This window comes from Scyliorhinus torazame, chromosome 22, assembly GCF_047496885.1.
Source record: "Scyliorhinus torazame isolate Kashiwa2021f chromosome 22, sScyTor2.1, whole genome shotgun sequence".
Taxonomy (NCBI): domain Eukaryota; kingdom Metazoa; phylum Chordata; class Chondrichthyes; order Carcharhiniformes; family Scyliorhinidae; genus Scyliorhinus; species Scyliorhinus torazame.
The window spans coordinates 101,003,681-101,024,315 of NC_092728.1; the positions used below are offsets into that span (position 1 = coordinate 101,003,681).

The 20,635-nt window shown below is 49.3% G+C and overlaps 1 protein-coding gene across 2 annotated transcripts in view; it reads right to left on the reverse strand.

The window, feature by feature from the left end:
• Positions 1 to 20,635, reverse strand: part of LOC140399276 (uncharacterized) — a 185,255-nt gene that overhangs the window by 76,196 nt on the left and 88,424 nt on the right. For both annotated transcript variants that reach the window (XM_072488743.1, XM_072488742.1), the window contains exons 13-16: positions 9,714 to 9,862; positions 8,932 to 9,063; positions 6,691 to 6,770; positions 394 to 512 (exon numbers count right to left, since the gene is read on the reverse strand). In XM_072488743.1, the coding sequence (XP_072344844.1) occupies positions 394 to 512; positions 6,691 to 6,770; positions 8,932 to 9,063; positions 9,714 to 9,862 (480 nt within the window). The remainder of the gene's footprint in view (positions 1 to 393; positions 513 to 6,690; positions 6,771 to 8,931; positions 9,064 to 9,713; positions 9,863 to 20,635) is intronic.

The following is a 20,635-nucleotide window of genomic DNA, read 5'->3' on the forward strand; positions in this document are numbered from 1 at the left end:
TGGGACACTGCGCCACCGTGCTGCCCTATGGAAACAAGATCCTCGGAATCTGGCAGTGATCGATCTGGAGATTGTGGTATCCTCTTCCTGAACGGATGAGCTTTGATGTGACCTTTATTAGTATTGCCGCCTCTGTACTGCCGGCAGAGTTTCAGTCTCAGTCAGGACAAGAGGAATCTCATTTCACCTTTTCCCCCAGGACCTCAAATCCACGGTACTCGTCCATCTCTCAAGTTTTGCCACCTGCCACCTTGCGCAAACCACCCAATCATGGCCTTCTCGCTTCTCCTGCTCAATCTGAAATCTTGGCCTCCTGACCCCGAAACATCTCGGATTGCAAATTGTAAAAAGGAAATGGGAGATGGTGACAAACCGGGCAAACCCCACCCTCACCTTAACTGCTCAGTCTCCTCTTGCAGTTGCTTCATCAGCTCAGCCAGTCTCTGGTTCACAGGGTCCTCCTTCGAGGGAAAATTCGTGGTGCTGCTCGATAGTCTGGAGCTGGCCAAGGGCTGAGAAGAAAAATTCTTACCCTCAGTACCTTTCAACTAAATGTATTTAAAACAAACTACAACTTACATTCATTTAGCACCTTTAACGGAATAAAAATCAGCCCCTGGTAGTTCACGGAAGCTTGTAACACCAAGCCACAAAAGGAGGCATTAAATGTTTGATCGAGGGAGGTAGTTTTTGAGGTCTTAATGAAAGACTTGCATTTATATCGCACCTTTCAAAACCACTAGGCGTCTCAAAGCACTGCACAGCCAAGGAAATACTTTTGAAGTGTAGTCACTGTTCTAATGTCGCAACGCAGCTGTCAATTTGCACACAGCAAGTTCCCACAAAGAGCAAAGTGATGATGACTGAATAGTCTGATTTTTTTGGAAATGTTTTTTTCGTAACAAGTGTCATGTGAGAGTACCTTTAAGAAATGGGTCTTTAAGAAATGGGTGTTTACTGCAGTGGTGTCAGAGTGTGGGTGGATCTGGGCTGTCTGTCAGCTTTTAGTTTCGCTTTGAGAAAAGCTTGGGTGTGTCTGTGTTTTTGGTTTTGTTTTAGTGTTGGAGCTGAAGCCAGCCAAAGAAGGTATAATTTCAATCTCTCTGCAATCTAAGGACTATCTCCAGATCATTTGGTGAATTCAGAGTGATAACTGCTCTCAGTAGAGAATTTAAACCTGACGTGCTTCTGTTAAAAGGTTTTGTTGTCTTATGGATGTTAAAAGGAAAGTTTAAGTATTACTTAGAATGTTGTATTCTTTGGGGATTGTATTTGAATTGATGGTTGCTAAGATGTTTACTGTATGTTTTGTTTTAAAAAGGTTAACTTGAGTTCATAGAATAAACATTGTTTTGCTTTAAAAAATACTGTTAGATGTCTGTTGCGCCACACCTGTAGAGTGCTCCCCATACCATAATCTAGTAAAAGTTGTGGGTCAGGTGAACCATGATACACTTTGGGGTTCTCTAAACCCTGACCCATAACACAAGAGATCAATATTGACCAGGATATCTCATCTATTCTTTCTCAAAATAATACCATGGGGTCATTTACGGCCATTGAAGAGGACAGAAGGGGCCACAGTTTCAAAAGTGACACCACCCTGGCAATGCTGAAGTCCCCAGGTAGTGTACTGAAATATCAGCTGAGGCTTTTTCCAAGTCTCGAGAAATTAGATTTGAACCCACAATATCTTGACTCAAGAAGTGAGTGGTATTGAAGAAGACATGACTAACTCCACCTTCTCCTTCATTAAGATGCAAGTATGTGGTAAAGAAGGTGAGGTAGACAGATTGAGAGGAAATTACAGTGAGCGAAAGCAGAGCCACCAATGATGCAAAACCCGGGGTGGGGAAAAATAAATTGGAGGGAAAGGGATCTGCTGACACTTTCTCTACATTTGTGCATCAAATGCATGTTTTGCTTTCAACATTTCTTTTCAATTCTTTCACAGAATGTGGGTGGAGCTGCGCCATTCTTGGTGCCGGACGTTGCAGTTCCCCACCCGAGTAAATTCTGTTCATCGCCCGAGAGACTTTCTGAAGTCCCGTCTTGAGAGCGACGGTGGTTAGAACTATCCGTATGTGACCAGCTGCAGCCATTATATCAGAGCAGCAATGGTCCATTTTGAAAAACAGAATTTAAGCAAGACAATTTGGAAGCGGGACAGATTTTAAAAGATTTTCTTGCTTCATCCTTGTTGGCATGGCAATTTAGATAGTTTTTTTCTGCACTTTTTCTTTACAAAATCATCAATTGCACCATCATAGGTAAAATCATATAAAGACGCGCTTTCAGTTGTTAATATTGCTGAACTTGTCAAATGTTCCTGACTCATCGAACTTGGCAAGTAATTAAAAAAATTTTTTTTTTCGAGTACCCGATTCATTTTATCCAATTAAGGGGCAATTTAGCGTGACCAATCCACCTACCCGGCACATCTTTGGGTTGTGGGGGTGAAACCCACGCAAACACGGGGAGAATGTGCAAACTGGAGATTTGGCAGATAATTATTAACTCTTCTCAAAACAGAAAAAGAAGTCACCAGGAGCACTTGTGAAAGTATTGTTAAAAATATCAGAATGGTTTCCACATTTGGAAAGGTTGCCTGCAAACCATCACATACAAGTGTGTACAAGTCGCTTGTGATCTCAAAGCACAGAGCTCACCATTAACGCTGAAATGAATGAATTGTTTCACTTCATATTCAAAACGATTGGTGTCAACGTCCTCCTGGTACAATTCACTTAATTTCTTACTGCAGTGACTCTTAGCATTCTCATCCAAACGTCTGTCACAAAGGATGCAAAGTAAATCAACAGTTTTCTTCAGAGATTCACTTCCACTTTGCAATTTTACCTTTATTATGTCACAAATAACATTGACAGTCTTGATGATGACCTTCTCTTTTCATTTTAAAGTGATTTCACGGTCTCTGGTTTCATTGAAAAATAACTTCATGCGTCTTGTATGCTTCTCATCATCAGAGAAACCTGTATTGTTGTTAAGTTAGTGCCTCTGCTTCCACCAAACGATAGTCATTCCATGACAAAACCTTTATTGCTGTTTTTACTATTTTGTGGAACTGTTTACTTCATAGAATTAATGCCGTCAGCAAATCACTACAAAATGTTGATAGAACTTTATTGAATGTTGCACAATTTGTAGCCTCCATATCTAGTGGCCATGTCCAATGAGGTTTCCTTTATATCAGCAAATTCCATTTCCTAAGCCAAACAGCATCTGCATGAACAGACCATCTGGTGTCACAAATTCTTTTGACTGTGTTTTCTATTTGCTTGCTCCAAGTGGGATTGCAACATATTCCACCGATGTGTGGAAACCAGAAAAAAGGCAGACATGTTTTGAACAAAGTCAGAAAAAAGTACAGCTGCCTCACAGGATTCAGCTTCAGCACTGCAGATTAAATTCAAGGAGTGACATGAACATGGAATAATGCGCATTGTTCAGTCTTGCTTGTAGACCTGAATATGTTCCTGCCATTTTTACAGCAGTATGGATGCTCAGTTCACAGCAATTTTTGATGTCCAAATCTAAATACGCAGCGATTTTGAAAAAGTTATCTCCAGACCCTCAGAAGCGTGGGATTGTAGCCGGACGAAACGGAATCATTCTATAACTTCACCATCGCTGGTTACTTGGCTTAAGATTAATGCTAATCACATCTGGTGTTGAGTCAACTATTATGGAATAGTATTTGGCATCTTTTACTTTATTAGTGAATTGGTCTCTGAGCGCCCTGCCATTATAGTCGATCAAGTCAACGTGGGTTCTGTGCGTTAAAAAGTTGGTCTTCCCTGAGCCACAATATTGATAACTTTTCAAATGCTCTTTGAGAAGCTCATCAAATTCACTGAGATATCCAGGGCAGGCTAAAAGGTTACCTCTTCAACTTGACACCGATGTCTCATCATGTCCTCTTAGAGATGGCCCCAAAGAAGACAACAGTTTGACTGTGACAACGGCACATCTCAGCAATTTCCTCCAGTCAGAACAATCCTTTTCAAACTGAACCGATAGCGCAGCATAAGTTCTTCCAGATTGTCATAGCGTGAGGGTATCAACGTGGATGCTGCTTAAATCACCAAGTGTTTTATGAGAACAGCAATGAGGTTAAACTATGTACAGGTACCGAGATATACAATACAAGTCTTTATTCCTCGATTCCTGGGTCCACACTAACCGGACCCCTGCTGCCCGGGTCCTGCGCTCTCTTCCCATTGGCCATGGTTCTCAAGCTTCCACACGATTGGCCCTGGGGGGGTGGGTGTCACATGGCCCACCAGCAGTCACCCCTTCAAGGAGCCACGCTCCCACACAGATAATTTACATCTTTGAACAGACGTACATATAGCTTTGGAAGTTTCCAGATCAGCAATATCTCTTCTCTCCAGTTAGAGTACACGTCGACGAATGATTGTTTCCTTTGCTGATGTTAGGGAATAATTTGCAAACATATCAGTAAACTGCCTTAGATATTTTCGAGAGGAATCAACGAATTTCCATCATCCCATTTCTCTTCACCCTCAGAAAATGAGACTTATGAAAACTTCTAACGTGCATTCGACCTCCAACCTCAAACTCTTTTCTCAAATTTTCCACATTTTCTGATTCATTTAGTACAAAATATTCTATCATGTCCAGTGGAACAGATTTTTGCCCATAAGGCAATGTCTTCATGGTAGGTTTCCTCCCTCGCTTCAACAAAAGAATCAGCAATATCTTGTAGTTCCGTTGTCATTTCAGAGTCCATTTCTTGTTCATCTTTTACAGGCGATGTGACACCTCCGGAAATCGGCAAGTCCAAGTCACCAGATAATTCACCAATACTTTCAGACCAGGATGAAAGTGCAGGTTGTGAACTGTTCAATATTTCAAACCTTTTAAAGTAAAATGACAAACTGTCCTTTTGCCGAACTTCGTCCTCTTGCCTCACCTTCACGTTTCTGTGTTTTGCATTGCCAGATTGATGGTGTCGCTTCATGTTGCTAAAGAAACTGATCCTGATTTTATGCAGTGAATGAAGTGTCTGATAGAGCAGGCGTCAATCCCACGTTTTTATCAGGTTCAAACTCGGATTCATCTTTTGACTATGAAGCTGTGATTCTGATCATGGATTTCAAACAGGACTCACTCCACGCTCCTCCGGCCCATTGTCCTCACAAACCCTCCCCCCCATCCCCCGGTGAGCCCCATCCCCCGGTGAGCCCCATCCCCTTTAACAATCCTCCCTCCCCATGGACCCCAACCCCATCACAAACTCTCCCTCCCTATGGACTCCAACCCCATCACAAACTCTCCCTCCCCATGGACATCAACCCCATTACAAACTCTCCCTCCCCGTGGACCCCAACCCCATCACTAACTCTCCCTCCCCATGGACCCCAACCCCATCACAAACTCTCCCTCCCCATGGACCCCAACCCCATCACAAACACTCCCTCCCCATGGACCCCAACCCCATCACAAACACTCCCTCCCCATGGACTCCCAACCCCATCACAAACTCTCCCTCCCCATGGACTCCCAACCCCATCACAAACTCTCCCTCCCCGTAGACCCCATCACTAACTCTCCCTCCCCATGGACCCCAACCCCATCACAAACTCTCCCTTCCCATGGACCCCAACCCCATCACAAACTCTCCCTCCCCATGGACCCCAACCCCATCACAAACTCTCCCTCCAATGGACCCCAACCCCATCACAAACACTCCCTCCCCATGGACTCCCAACCCCATCACAAATCCTCCCTCCCCATGGACCCCAACCCCATCACAAACTCTCCCTTCCCATGGACCCCAACCCCATCACAAACTCTCCCTCCCCATGGACCCCAACCCCATCACAAACTCTCCCTCCAATGGACCCCAACCCCATCACAAACACTCCCTCCCCATGGACTCCCAACCCCATCACAAATCCTCCCTCCCCATGGACCCCAACCCCATCACAAACTCTCACTCCCCGTGGACCCCAACTCCATCACAAACTCTCCCTCCCCGTGGACCCCAACCCCATCACAAACTCTCCCTCCCCATGGACCCCAACCCCATCACAAACTCTCCCTCCAATGGACCCCAACCCCATCACAAACTCTCCCTCCCCATGGACCCCAACCCCATCACAATTCCTCCCTTCCCGTGGACTCCCAACCCCATCACAAACTCTCCCTCCCCATGGACCCCAACCCCATCACAAATCCTCCCTCCCCATGGACTCCCAACCCCATCTCAAACTCTCCTTCCATAATGCAACCCGGCCTTCTCACGCTCTCCCCCTGCAAGTTTGCAACCCAACCACCCAACACACTGTCCACCTCCACACACCCTCACACTCGCCTGCCCACCCCTCAGACCCTCCCATTCTCACAATCTTATTCACCTTGCTTATTCACCGGGGGACTTCAAACCAGCCTGCCTCACTCTTCGTTCCAGCGTTCCCATTCTCTCAGGCTCACCAATCAGAGACTGATTCCGCTCTGCATTTGCTGCTGATTGGCTGACTTGTATTGTTTGTTGAGCCTATCAGCAGGTGCAGAGTAATCAGCCTCCGATTGGTTGCCCAGTGCACCGGTCTGCTGTGGGGCCTCCCATTAGGCGGGGCCCTGTGTCTGGGCACAGTGTGTTTCATTGTAAATCCCCCTCTGAGAGCTTCCATAAATTCTTACCTTTTCACTCAGAGTTGAGGAGAGGCCAGAGCTCCTGGGAAACTCTGCGTTCTCATCAATATAGTTTTCTTCAGCAACATCTGTAAAATCATAAAAATCGTTAAAAAATTAAATTAAAATAGCATTTAGCAAAGTAAGATTTGAGAAAAAAATTGACTTGCATTTATACAGTGCTTTGCCCAACCCAGGATTTCTCAAAATGCTTTACACCCATTGCATATTTTTGTATTGTGCTCACTGTTGCCATGTAGAAAACGCAGCAGCCAATTTATGCATAGCAAGATCCCACACACAGCAGTCCAATAAATGACCAGATAATCTGTTTGTAACGTAATTGGATGAGGGTTAAATCTCGGCCAGAGGGATAGCTCCCTCTGCTCGCCTTCAAAAATAGCACCGTGGAATCTTTGGTGAGCTCAGACGGTGTGTCGGCCTGTCTGCGTTGGAGAGGGCTTTCAATAATAATAATCTTTCTTAGTGTCACAAGTAGGCTTACATTAACACTGCCATGAAGTTACTGTGAAAAGCCCCTAGTCGCCACACTCCGGCGCCTGTTCGGGCACACTGAGGGAGAATTCAGAATGTCCAATTCACCGAACAAGCACATCTTTCGGGACTTGTGGGGGGAAACCGGAGAACCCGGAGGAAACCCACGCAGACACGGGAAGAACGTGCAGACTCAGCACAGACAGTGACCCAGCCCGGGAATCAAACCCGGGACCCTGGCGCGGTGAAGCAACAGGGCTAACCCCTGTGCTGTTTTAACTCTGTTCATGATCACTGTACCTGATGACCCCTCCCAAAGTGTGTCCTTGCATTGATATTAAGACTAGGTCCAGAGCCTGGTTACGGTAACACTGGAAATCCGAGATTCCCACATTTTAAAAGGAGAGGTGGGTAAAATATGTCAATGGCTTATCAATTACATTGTGGAGGTTTGTTCATGTCAATTATATTGTTAAAGGAAACAGGTGATGGTATTTGAAGACTTATAAAGGGATCCTGGAGAGGGTGCATGTGGTGTCCATCAGTATGATTGAGGCCTTCTGTGACTGGTGGGCACTGCAGGGGTAAGAGTTTTGACAGCTCTGCAAGCAACATTTTAGTTCAACAAGTTAAATTTTCTTTAAAAGTCTTTGCGCGCGATTTACCAAAATGGGAACAAAGTCCTATAGCGAGCGCATTTAGCCACGTTTTTCCCGGGGCTCTCAGTGGCGAGATACACAACGCAATCAAATGCCACCGGGGTTAGATAGGGGACCTCAGTGGGGAACGCACAGCCAAGGCGGCACATAGCCCCATTTTCTGTACAGAGGAGCTCCGCTCGCTGGAACTCAGTGCAGTGAGAGATCAGGACGCCATGTATAAATGGCCCCAGATGGAACCCCCCCAAGCTTCAACTCTCTATGAGAGGATCCCTGGCCCTCCCAACACTTCTGCAGGACACCATGACCTGATCACCGCCACACAAAAAATGTCAGCTTGGCACTGCCAACCTGGTATCCTGGCAGGGCTCCTGCCAGCTGGCAGTCCCACTGGGACACTTGCAGCACCAGGTTGGCACCCAGGTGGTGCTGCCAAGGTGTCAAGGTGGCACCAGCAGTCCCAAGGAGCCACCCTGCCCAAAGGGCATGTACCTGTGGACCTCCGACCCCCTGGGAGACCCCAAGTGCTAACCCGTCTGGTCCCCAATACTGAAAGATGCTCGCCCAGGTTTCTGAGGTGAAAGGGATGGATCCCAACGCCTCGGGTAGCTCGGGAAACTGCATTTTACACCGAGACTAGCTGCCTCGGTCTATTATGCAAATTTGCGAAAAAGGGATAGATCTCACGAGGTGTTGCAAGCTGGGTAAAGCTGGTGTCCCCTGGCTTCTATCGGCCATGCTGCGCTGCCGCGCACCACTTTAAGGGTGTTTAACGGGCACAGCGTGGCCATTCAATCCCGCTCCTTGTTTTTTTGTAAGAGGCCCCTTAAGGAGCTGTCAATTTATTAATTAGTTAATTTGTTTAATTGAAGAGAGTAAAAAAGGTGACGGCTGGGACACTGGGAGGAGGTGAGGAAAGGCTGGGTGTTTTCGTTTTGACGGCACCACCCAGTGTGCATTCTGTTCACATGATAGTCACTGTTGAAAAATGAATTTGCACCTTCAGAAAAAGGAGAAGGAAAAGGGAGTGGCGTTTTCAAACTAAAAACAGAATTTGCCTGAAAGAAGACGGGTTTTCCAGGGTTCAGTCACCTACCTGACCACTGTCTCTGTGGATTGGGCGACTGTCTTTTATTCCAATGGGATTGCCCTGCGATTGAGGAACCGTTCCTCATGTCCAGGGAGTTGCCTGCGATTGGCTGCCGCCTTCTTCTGCCGGGCAAGAAATCTGAGAGAAACAAAACAAGGAACAAAATGCAGAAATCGTGTCACGGCGCATGGGCAGAGAGGTAACGCCAGCCATTAACATTCCCAGTTCATCAGCTGACAACTCTGTTCAAGTGTGACTCGCAATTAAAATCCTTGGAATCCAATATGGTGGTGGTGGAGGGAGGGTGGGGGAGGGGGAGAGAAATGGTCACTTTTTAAAAAAAATTTAGAGTACCCAATTCATTTTTTTTTCTAATTAAGGGGCAATTTAGCGTGGCCAATCCACCTCCCCTGCACATCTTTGGGTTATGGGGGCGAAACCCACGCAGACACGGGGAGAATGTGCAAACTCCACACGGACAGTGACCCAGAGCCGGGATCGAACCTGGGACCTCGGCGCTGTGAGGCAACAATGCTAACCACTGCGCCACCGTGCTGCCTGAGAAATGGTCATTACTAACAATGGCATCGTTAAAAGAATTGAAGTGTTCGAAATTAACATGAGGATTGATTAATCTCCGGTCTATATTTTCCATTTCTCTTATGCAGGATACCCCATCCTTACCCACGGTGGGAAGCTCACAGGGATTCAGATTTGGATACTGATTGCAACTCATGACCTATCCCATCAGTAGCACCCATAAGGGATTTAATGTCATTGGTACTTACCAGACTCATCCCCTTTGTCAGTCAGCTTTGCTTCTGAAGGAGAGGTGGAATTATCCCTGGGTGGGGACCAATGTGATTGCAGTCTCTCACTTTCCTGGGCCAGGGAAGACTTATTGGCATTTTGAGTTCTAATCATTTCCTGAGGAGTTCTAAGATAGACAACAAAAGACATCATAAGTTATTTTTCTTTGCATAGAACGGAGGGCAGAGAAACTGTCCTTTGGGCCCAACTGGTTGATGTTGGTGTTTATACAATACACCCCCGCCCCCTCATACCCTGCTTTCTCCAACTCTATGAGCATATCTTCTATTCCTCCTCCCTCATGTGTTTATCCAGCTTCCCCTGAATAGTAACTATACTTTCACCTGAACTACTCTTTGTAACAATGAGTTTCGCATTCTCACTATTCTCTGGGTAAAGAGGTTTCTCCAGAATTCTCTACTTATTTGTGACTATCCTACATTTATGGCCTCTAGTCACCGGCAAGTGGAAACACCTTCTCCTTGTCTACCCTGTCAAACGCATTCATAACCTTGAAGGTCTCCATCAGGTCACCACACAGTATAAAGCAAAGAGACCCAGCCTGTGCAATCATTGCAGCCAGCTATCATCTCTCAGCTCCGGTGCCGTCTCCCTGTAGATCCTTTATTGCACCAATGTCACATCGTTTTTCTAAAATGAAGGCCAGAAATGTGGCTGAGACGCGACTGACGGCCACAGTTCACGAGCCGCAATAAGGACGACACTTTGTAAGTATTTAACCGGGCGTGAAATGCTTTGGGATATCACTTGGTCAGGCAAGGCACTATATAAATGCAAGTCTTTCTTTTATCAGCATGTCTGTGTCTCAGAGTCTGACTCAAAGCAGCAGGTGTGTGAGGACATTCAGGCCGCACCACCACCAAAACCTACATTTCTACAGCACCTTTATCATCGTTACAAATCTTCCATGAGCACCCCATAGAATCCATACAGTGCAGGAGGACATTCGGCCCATCGAGTCTGCACCAACCCTCCGCAAGAGCACCCCCACCTGGGCCCGCTCCCCCTGCCCCATCACCGCCTATCCTGCACATTCCTGGACACTAAGGGGCAATTTTATCACGGCCAATCCGCCCAACCTGCACATCGTAACGTTATCAAACGCACCTTGACGCCAAATCACATAAGGAGATATTAGAACACGGTGAGGTGATCAGAAGCTTGGTCAAAGAGGTGGGTTCAAGGAGCAGCATAAAGGGAGAGAGAGGGGTTCGGGAAGGGGATTCCGGAGCTTAGGAGCCAGGCAGCAAGAGGCCAGAATTGGAGGAGCACAGAGATACACAGAGGACTTGCAGGACGAGAGGAGGAAGCGGAGCCAGTTACAACGTTGAATCCCCTGAACGTACATGGTGTTGTTCTATTACTCTTTGGTAATATATCGTTACTCTTTGCTTTATATATCCAGAATGGTCTGATAGTGTGATTCTTAAGAAACCACCAATCTTCAACTTAAAGCAAAACAGATTTATTGAATAATGAATTGATTAATATTGAGTTTGCACACTCTGCTGAACTATAACTAGTGATCAAGTAATCTATATTAAACTTTTAACTAATTTAAACTAAACGTGCTAACTATGCTGTGATCTCTCTCTCTAACACTCTGCCGTCTAGTCACTCCTGGTTGGCAGAGACGCAAGATCCATTGAGTTCCCATATAGGTAGTGGAATCTAGTGGTTTTTAAAATATTTTGTGTTGGGGAGGGAGGGGTGAAACCCACACAGACATGGGAAGAATGTGCAAACTCCACTGGACAGTGACCCAGGGCCAGGGGGCAGGATTCTCCGACCCCCCCCGCCGGGTCGGAGAATCGCCGGGGGCTGGCGTGAATCCCGCCCCCGCCGGTTGCCGAATTCTCCGGATCCGTAGATTCGGCGGGGGCGGGAATCGCGCCGTGCCGGTTAGCAGGCCCCCCCCCCCCCGGCGATTCTCCGGCCTGAATGGGCCGAAGTCCCGCTGCTGGAATGCCTGTCCCACCGGCGTGGATTAAACCACCTCTCTTACCGGCGGGACAAGGTGGCGCGGGCGGGCTCCGGGGTCCTGGGGGGGGTGGGGCGCGGGGCGATCTGGCCCCGGGGGGTGCCCCCACGGTGGCCTGGCCCGCGGTCGGGCCCCACCAATCCACGGGCGGGCCTGTGCCGTGGGGGCACTCTTTTCCTTCTGCCTTCACCATGGTCTCCACTATGGCGGAGGCGGAAGAGACCCCCTCCACTGCGCATGCGCGGGGATGCCGTGAGCGGCCGCTGATACTCCCGCGCATGCGCCGCCCGGCAATGTCATTTCCGCGCCAGCTGGCGGGGCACCAAAGGCCTTTCCCGCCAGCTGGCGGGGCGGAAATCAGTCCGGCGCGGGCCTAGCCCCTCAAGGTTAGGGCTCGGCCGCTCAAGATGCGGAGGATTCCACACCTTTGGGGCGGCGCGATGCCGGACTGATTTGCGCCGTTCGGCGGACATCGCGCCGATTACGGAGAATTTCGCCCAGGATTCGAATCGGGTCCTCAGCGCCGCAGTCCCAGTGCTAACCACTGCACCAAATGCCACCCTGTGGAATCTAGTGTTGCCCTCTAGTGGTTGTGTTACACTGAGATGTAATCCTTAACCCTTTACGTGTCTCTATATATACATATCACTGCAGGTATGACCTCCACTTCAACCAGTCTGAACAACACATGCTATTCAAGTGACTGGCCTTATTCACCATTCGTTACAAGTGAATGTATCAGCATGGGGAATTGAAATGAAGCTTGCCCATAAACTGGTGCTTTTTAAACTCTAGTGTTTATAAAAAAAAGTCACGATTTCTGCACATCTTTCGTTTTAAAAACTCATGAATGGTCCCAGGACGGAAACGATTGTCCTGGACTTGGAGGGACTTTGTGAGAGAGGAGAATTTCTTGCCCGTCTTGGCCCATGCCATGATGGTGACAGATGTCTGATTTTTTTTTTTCTCTTGCGCGGAAACACAGCTGCCAAAGTGTTTTGTGCCACAATCAGCTTACGTAAATCTCATTGCATTTCTGCAGTAATAAGCTGTTCCCTTTTCCTGGCACGAAACTCCACGGAAACAGCCAAAGGAGCTTAACAGATTGTGTTTTGTCCCATATAGAGGAAAATACCGAGAAACGCACCACAGAAGGGGGTCGTTCCAGCCAGCCCAGTGTTGTTTTTTAAACGCAGCCCACCCCACCCTGTAGTGGTCTCTGTATGTGCATGTACACAAGGGGTTAATGAGAAATCAGTAGCACCACATGATCACTAGAGGGCCGGACCAACGGGGGTATAAAAGGCAGCCACATTGTGTCTGGGGCTCTCTCTCTCTCTCTCGGGCGCACTGTGATCAGGGCAATATGAGAATAGTTCAGATAGTTAGTGGAGTTACGTATAGACTGTTGTTAGATCTTGTTAACCTTATCACTAGTATCAAAGTTAAATTAAAGAACTCATGCACTTGTTGTTATAGTTACTCAATAAACCTTTGTTGTTACTGGACGAGTTTGAGTCTTCTTCAACAAGATTCAGAGGACCTCACCATCAACCAAGGATTGAGTAGCACAAGTTACCTACCACACAGGTAACAAGACACACCCCACGAGCAACACTGTCCTAAACACATTGATCTACCCTCTCCCCAAATCCTTTCCACCCCAATTCTTTCATCCACCTATCCAATCCAATCTCAAAAATGTTCAGATAGGTTTAATGGTTAAGACAGAAACAAAGTCAATCCCACCGCTTCGCACTACTCTGTGTGTGTGTGTGTGTGACAAAGATTCTCTTGCTGCCTGCTCTTAATCTCTTCCATATAATCTTCTGTCTTTGACTCCTCACTGCTGACCCCCTCACCAAGTGGAAACAGACTGCTTCTTTCCACCAGGTCCCATTGTTCCATAATTTGATACACCTTTTTTTAATCATCGTCACATTACCCACGCTGTTGTAACGAAAGATGACCCAATTTTTTTCCGGCCTCACACCCGTCAGCATCCAAGCGAATCTGTCCCGTCCACACTCGAAAGCGCCAATATTTTAGGAATACATTTTGGAGGTATATTTCAGAAAACCCCGACCATGCTTATCAAAGAGCGCTTGGCAAAGCTGCATTTTTCAACTGAAGCAACAGGAGGACCGTCCAACGACCCACCTCACCAGATTATTCGTGTGGCCTGGGATATCTCAGTAGGTTTTGTGTCTGAATGTCAGAGCTGTGCCCCAGTTCCGAGACAGAGGTTGTGGGTTCCAGGCTCACCCCCTGGGACTTGGACATGAAAGCTAGGTTGGTGCTCCCCAGCAATACTGGGGGAGCGCTGCACTGTTGGAGGGGCTGCCTTTGACATGAGAGTATAAAGCTGTCTATCCACCCAAGATGCAAAAGACCTGGATGGTCATCAGGCAGATGCAAAAGACCTCTGGCCGCGTGCGAGGAGATTGCAGAATTCTTCCTGCAGCCATAATGGTCTATTAAATGTAACTGGTGGTTTGTCTTGAGCACGGGATTGGAATGTTTAGGTGGTTGATGTAGAGGGGATGGGCCGAAGGGCCCTTTCCGTGCTGTAGACCTCGATGACTCTATGATTACCTATTGAAATCGTGGTGCGGTTACGTCTGGCGAAGAGGTATTCGGTCAGATGATCAAAGGCGTCACGGTAGTAGAGTGGTTACCACTGTTGTTTCACAGCGCCAGGGTCCCAGGTTCGATTCCCGGCTTGGGTCACTGTCTGTGCGGAGTCTGCACGTTCTCCCCGTGTCTGCGTGGGTTTCCTCCGGGTGCTCCGGTTTCCTCCCACAAAGTCCTGAGAGACGTGCTTGTTAGGTGAATTGGACGTTCTGAATTCTCCCTCAGTGTACGCGAACAGGCGCCGGAATGTGGCAACTAGGGGCTCTTCACAGTAACTTCATTGCAGTGTTAATGTAAGCCTGCTTGTGACATTAATAAAGATTACTATTATGAGCAAAGCGAGGTAGAGGAGGAGGAGAGGTGCTGACTGAGGGGAGGGGGCTCCAGATTTCTGGGTCCAGGTAACGGAAGACTGGGCCCCAGTGGTGCAGCGATTAAATTTGGGGTGGAGAACTGGAGGGGGGCAGGTATCACAGAGGGCGGTGGGGGTCACAGAGGGCGATGGGGGTCACAGAGGGCGATGGGGGTCACAGAGGGCGATGGGGGTCACAGAGGGTGGTGGGGGTCACAGAGGGTGGTGGGGGTCACAGAGGATGGTGGGGGTCTCAGAGGGTGGTGGGGGTCACAGAGGGCGGTGGGGGGTTGACAGAGGACGGTGGGGGTCACAGAGGGTGGTGGGGGTCACAGAGGACGGTGGGGGTCACAGAGGGCGGTGGGGGTCACAGAGGGTGGTGGGGGTCACAGAGGGCGATGGGGGATTACAGAGACAGGGGAGGGACGAGGGTTGAAAACAAAGGAGGAGAGTTTTATAATCAAGACATTGCTCGACTCGGGGCCAATATAGGTCAACATCCCCCTCCCTCCTCTCCCCGCTGCCCATCATCTCTTAGTCGTTCCTTCTCCCCATCTCCCTCCCTTCCCGAGTTGGCAAATCTGCTCCTTACCCAAGCACACATTTTCAAAGCACATTTTGATAAGCCTGCTGACAATGCAGCTGACCTTGATCTGGGAAGAGGGAAGCAGGAACACCGAAATCCAGGACAAGTCTTCCCACTGCCTAATCTGTCTGCAATTGTCAAGCAGCAAACAATCTCCTTAAAAGAATTTATCTCTGCTGCATTAAGCATCGCAGCTTCTATTGTTTGAGGGGGGGGTGTGCGCATTAAATATATTAACGGGCAAAAAATATTATCTTCGTGGAATTGTGATGTCAGAAATACAGCTTCAAGTGTTTAAAACACCAGCAGATTAGTGGAGGAAACCTCTCACTTCACAGAATCTCAGCAAATTTAATTTGATGATATAAGCCCTTGAGATGAGGCTCGCTGCCTGTCTGCACAACTATTTTGTCATGCTAAGATTATTAAGCTCTATCCCCGACTCTCGTTCATCCGCCATTAAGTAGTCTATAGGTTCAAAGAAAGATTACATCGGTGAATTTAATGCATTTCCATTTCAGAGCGTGGCAATGCTTTTGGCCGTTCACTCCGCTGAGCTGGGCAGCCACCTATATTCACCGGACTGCAGAATGTACAACACAGGAAACAGGCCATTCGGCCCAACCGGTCGATGCCGGTCATTATGCTCCATGCGAGCTTCCTACTTTAAACGTGAAAGTAAATAGCCCGAGGCCATTCACAGAACGATACAGCACTGGAGGTGGCCAATCGGCCCATTGGGTCTGCACAGCTACTAGATTAATCCTGCTCCCCTGATCTCTCCCCCATAGACCTGCAAATGTTTGCCCTTCAAGTATTTATCCACTTCTCACCTACATGTGCTTCCACCCGACTTCCCCTTTCAGACAGCACCTTCTAGGTTGGAGTGGGCAATGGCACATTGATATAGCCACTGGATTAGTAATACAGAGATCCTCTGGGTTCAAATGCCACCAGAGCAGATGGCGAAATTTGAATTCAATAAAAATCTGAAATGTCGATTGTCGTAAAGACCCATCTGGTTCACTAATGTCCTCCAGGGAAGGAAATCTGCCACCCTTACCCGGTCTGGCCTACATGTGACTCCAGGCCCACATCAGTGTGTTTGGTCACTAATGCCCTCTGAAATGGTTCAGGAAGCCACTTGGTTCAATTGATGGGGAACAAATGCTGGCCGAGGCAGCGACGCCCACGTCCGATAATCAGAGACTGTGCCAGGCACCAGAGATTGCAAATGGCCACTGGATGCAACTCCCGTGGTGCACAAATGGTGACTCAAGCCCTCGTTCCAGCAAATCTAATCTGAGCACTGAACCGAGCATCAAAATGCACTCAGACGCATCACCCTCCAGGCAATGCTGTTCTGTCCTCAGAGTAGCCAGGTAAAGCTGCAACCAATCGACTGGCATCTTATTTTTCAAAACATGACGACAGTGCAAAAACATGCCACAGTCTGCTCTTCTGTATGCAATTTTGTTCACTGGGCTGATTCTCAACGAAATGACCCATTTTACAGCAACAATAGGTGGGATTGTCTGATGACTCGCTTAAACACAAGCAATGAAAATACAATTTAAAACACAACAAGCTTCATTAGCCACTTTAGAATAATAATAAACCGTTACATATTCAAGAATAAAATGATCACATAAGTCACTGTGTCCAGTTCGATAATCTCCAGATGGAAAAGGGCTTTTTCATTAAATAGACGCAAATGGGGCTTCACTTGTGGGGCCTTGACCGTAAGCTACTGGCTAATCCTGCAGAGACCGTGCGCTCGTTCAAATTGTAACACTCCCATAAATTGTGACAATGTTTAAACTAAAACCACAGGCAGACAAGCTGATGTTTAAAGCTGCTCGATATAATGTTACTTTATGAGCTCTGACAGCACAAAATTTTCCTATAACGACTCGTCCTATTTCTCGGAATATCTCACTGGGCTTTGCACCCAAATAATATTTTTTTTCCTGTGTCTGTGTGTGTGTGTGTGTGTATAGAGAAGGGAGCCAAATGTTTGTTCACAGCAAGATTCCAAAAATGCCAACCAACTGGTTGTCGGAGGAATGTTGGCCAGGCATAAGGACATGTGAACATAAGAGTAGACCATTCAGCCCCTCCAACCTGCTGTGCCGTTCAATACAGTCAAGACTGATCTTCGACTTAACTCCACTCTCTTGCCCGCTCCCCACATCCCTGGATTCTCTGCGAGACCCAAAGTCTGTCCATTTCAGCCTCAAATATATTCAACAACGGAGTTTCTGCAACCCTCAGGACGTAAAGAATCCAAAAGATCCACAACCCTTCTGATGAATAAATCTCTCCTCGTCACCGTCCGAAATGGTTGGCCCATAATCCTGAAACCAGCTCCAGTTTGAGGTGGGACAAACCCTCTGAGCTTCTTTCAAGTTGGGTTCTATCAAGGGCAGGGGGTATGTTGTAACCAGAGTTTCATACTGCACTTGTACCGATGGGATTTAAAATGGGGTCACAGGATTCAAGGCAAGATTTTAATTTCCTCCGCTGGGTTAGCCAGATGCTGCAGAATCTTTCACGTCCACCAGAGGGCAGACTGGGCCTCGGTTTCATCTCTCGTCTGAAAGCCGGCACCTCCGACGGTACTGCACCGGGCTCAAATCTTTGGCGTGGGACTTGAACCCGTAACTTTCTGACACAAAATCCAGGGTGCAGCCGACCGAGCCGTGGCTGATGATGCTCACGGTAAAATGCAAGAAAGGAAAGTGGGTCAAAAAAATGCAGACCATAATCCCACAGCGGGATTTGGAAAGAGCCTGTTCAGTTAAGCATGCCCAAGGCTCTGAACTAAACTGTTCCCAGAGAATGTACTGCACCCCTTTGGATAAGGTAGGGTTGGTCTGGAGTGTCCAGAGTTAATCAATCATTACTGCTGTCTCAAAAGGAAGATAGAATGGGCCAGTGCCAATACTTACACAGGCAGAAAGAGGGACAAGTTACAGATCTCCACTTGCCTGGATGAGTGCAAGAACTCCAAAAGCACTCAAGAACCTCGGCATCAACCAGGACAAATCCGCCCCTCTTGATTGCTCTCCCTACCACAAACATTTCAATCCCTCCACCACTGAAAAGTGTCAGCCGTGTGCACCATCTACAAGATGCCCAACAGGCACTGGTCAAGGCTCCGAAGGCAGGAACTTCCAAATCCACGGCCACCGAGAAGGACAAGAGCAACAGATACCTGGGAACCCCGCCACCTCGAGATTCACCTCCAAGTCTTTCAGCATCCTGACTTGGGGAATCCCCGTTCCGTCAATGTCACCGGGTCAGAATCCTGGCACTCCCTCCCTAACAGCACTGTGGGTGTACTTACACCATATGAATGGCAGTGGTTCAAGGTGGCCTCTCATCACCACCTTCTCAAGGGCAATTAGGGATGGGAAACAAATGTTGGCCTGGCCAGTGAAGCCCACACCCGCGAGAGAACGAATGAAGACAAACGCACCTTGTTTGTTTTTCAGAGCCAAGAACCTGGAAACGAAAGTGCACATCGAAGAGGAGGAGGGCGATGCTACGAAGAGCTGAACTACGGTTCCTTTTAATAGCCGAAAGAAGACAGGGGGCGGTTTCACACACTCCCCAACCGGCCGAGGTGTAAACTTTTCAATGACGTAAAGGTTCTGAAGCCACTGGCTTCAGAAAATTTTCACACTTTGGTAAAACAAAGTACTTAAAAAAAAAATTTGATAGTGCCTTTCAAATGTTCCTGCGTTTGTAAAAGGTTTCCTCCTTGTTCTGTTTGTCTCCTTGGTCCCAACGTTTGCCCACAGAGTGTAACAGTAAGAGACTTGCTCTAGTCTGAGGCATCTGTCTCTGGTTCACTCTCTGATTGTGCTTTTCTGTGCGAAGAATATCCGGCCTCTTCACACACCACATCCACCCCCACCTTCCCCTGCCCCCTAACCCACCCCCACCTTCCCCTGCCCCCTAACCCACCCCCACCTTTCCCTGCCCCCTAACCCACCCCCACCTTCCCCTGCCCCCTAACCCACCTTCACCTTCCCCTGCCCCCTAACCCACCCCCACCTTCCCCTGCCCCCTAACCCACCTCCACCTTCCCCTGCCCCCTAACCCACCCCCACCTTCCCCTGCCCCCTAACCCACCCCCACCTTCCCCTGCCCCCTAACCCACCCCCACCTTCCCCTGCCCCCTAACCCACCCCCACCTTCCCCTGCCCCCTAACCCACCCCCACCTTCCCCTGCCCCCTTACCCACCCCCACCTTCCCCTGCCCCCTAACCCACCCCCACCTTCCCCTGCCCCCTTACCCACCCCCACCTTCCCCTGCCCCCTAACTCACCCCCACTTTCCCCTGCCCCCTAACCCACCCCCACCTTCCCCTGCCCCCTAACCCACCCCACCTTCCCCTGCCCCCTAACCCACCCCCACCTTCCCCTGCCCCCTAACCCACCCCCACCTTCCCCTGCCCCCTAACCCACCCCCACCTTCCCCTGCCCCCTAACCCACCCCCACCTTCCCCTGCCCCCTAACCCACCTCCACCTTCCCCTGCCCCCTAACCCACCCCCACCTTCCCCTGCCCCTTACCCACCCCCACCTTCCCCTGCCCCCTAACCCACCCCCACCTTCCCCTGCCCCCTAACCCACCCCCACCTTCCCCTGCCCCCTAACTCACCCCCACTTTCCCCTGCCCCCTAACCCACCCCCACCTTCCCCTGCCCCCTAACCCACCCCCACCTTCCCCTGCCCCCTAACCCACCCCCACCTTCCCCTGCCCCCTAACCCACCCCCACCTTCCCCTGCCCCCTAACCCACCCCCACCTTCCCCTGCCCCCTAACCCACCTCCACCTTCCCCTGCCCTCTAACCCACCCCCACCTTCCCCTGCCCCTAACCCACCCCCACCTTCCCCTGCCCCCTAACCCACCCCCACCTTCCCCTGCCCCCTAACCCACCCCCACCTTCCCCTGCCCCCTAACCCACCCCACTCCCACCTTCCCCTGCCCCCTAACCCACCCTACCTCCCCCTGCCCCCTAACCCACCCCCACCTTCCCCTGCCCCCTAACCCACCCCCACCTTCCCCTGCCCCCTAACCCACCCCCACCTTCCCCTGCCCCCTAACCCACCCCCACCTTCCCCTGCCCCCTAACCCACACCCACCTTCCCCTGCCCCCTAACCCACCCCCATCTTCCCCTGCCCCCTAACCCACCTCCACCTTCCCCTGCCCCCTAACCCACCCCCACCTTCCCCTGCCCCCTAACCCACCTCCACCTTCCCCTGCCCCCTAACCCACCTGCACCTTCCCCTGCCCCCTAACCCACCCCACTCCC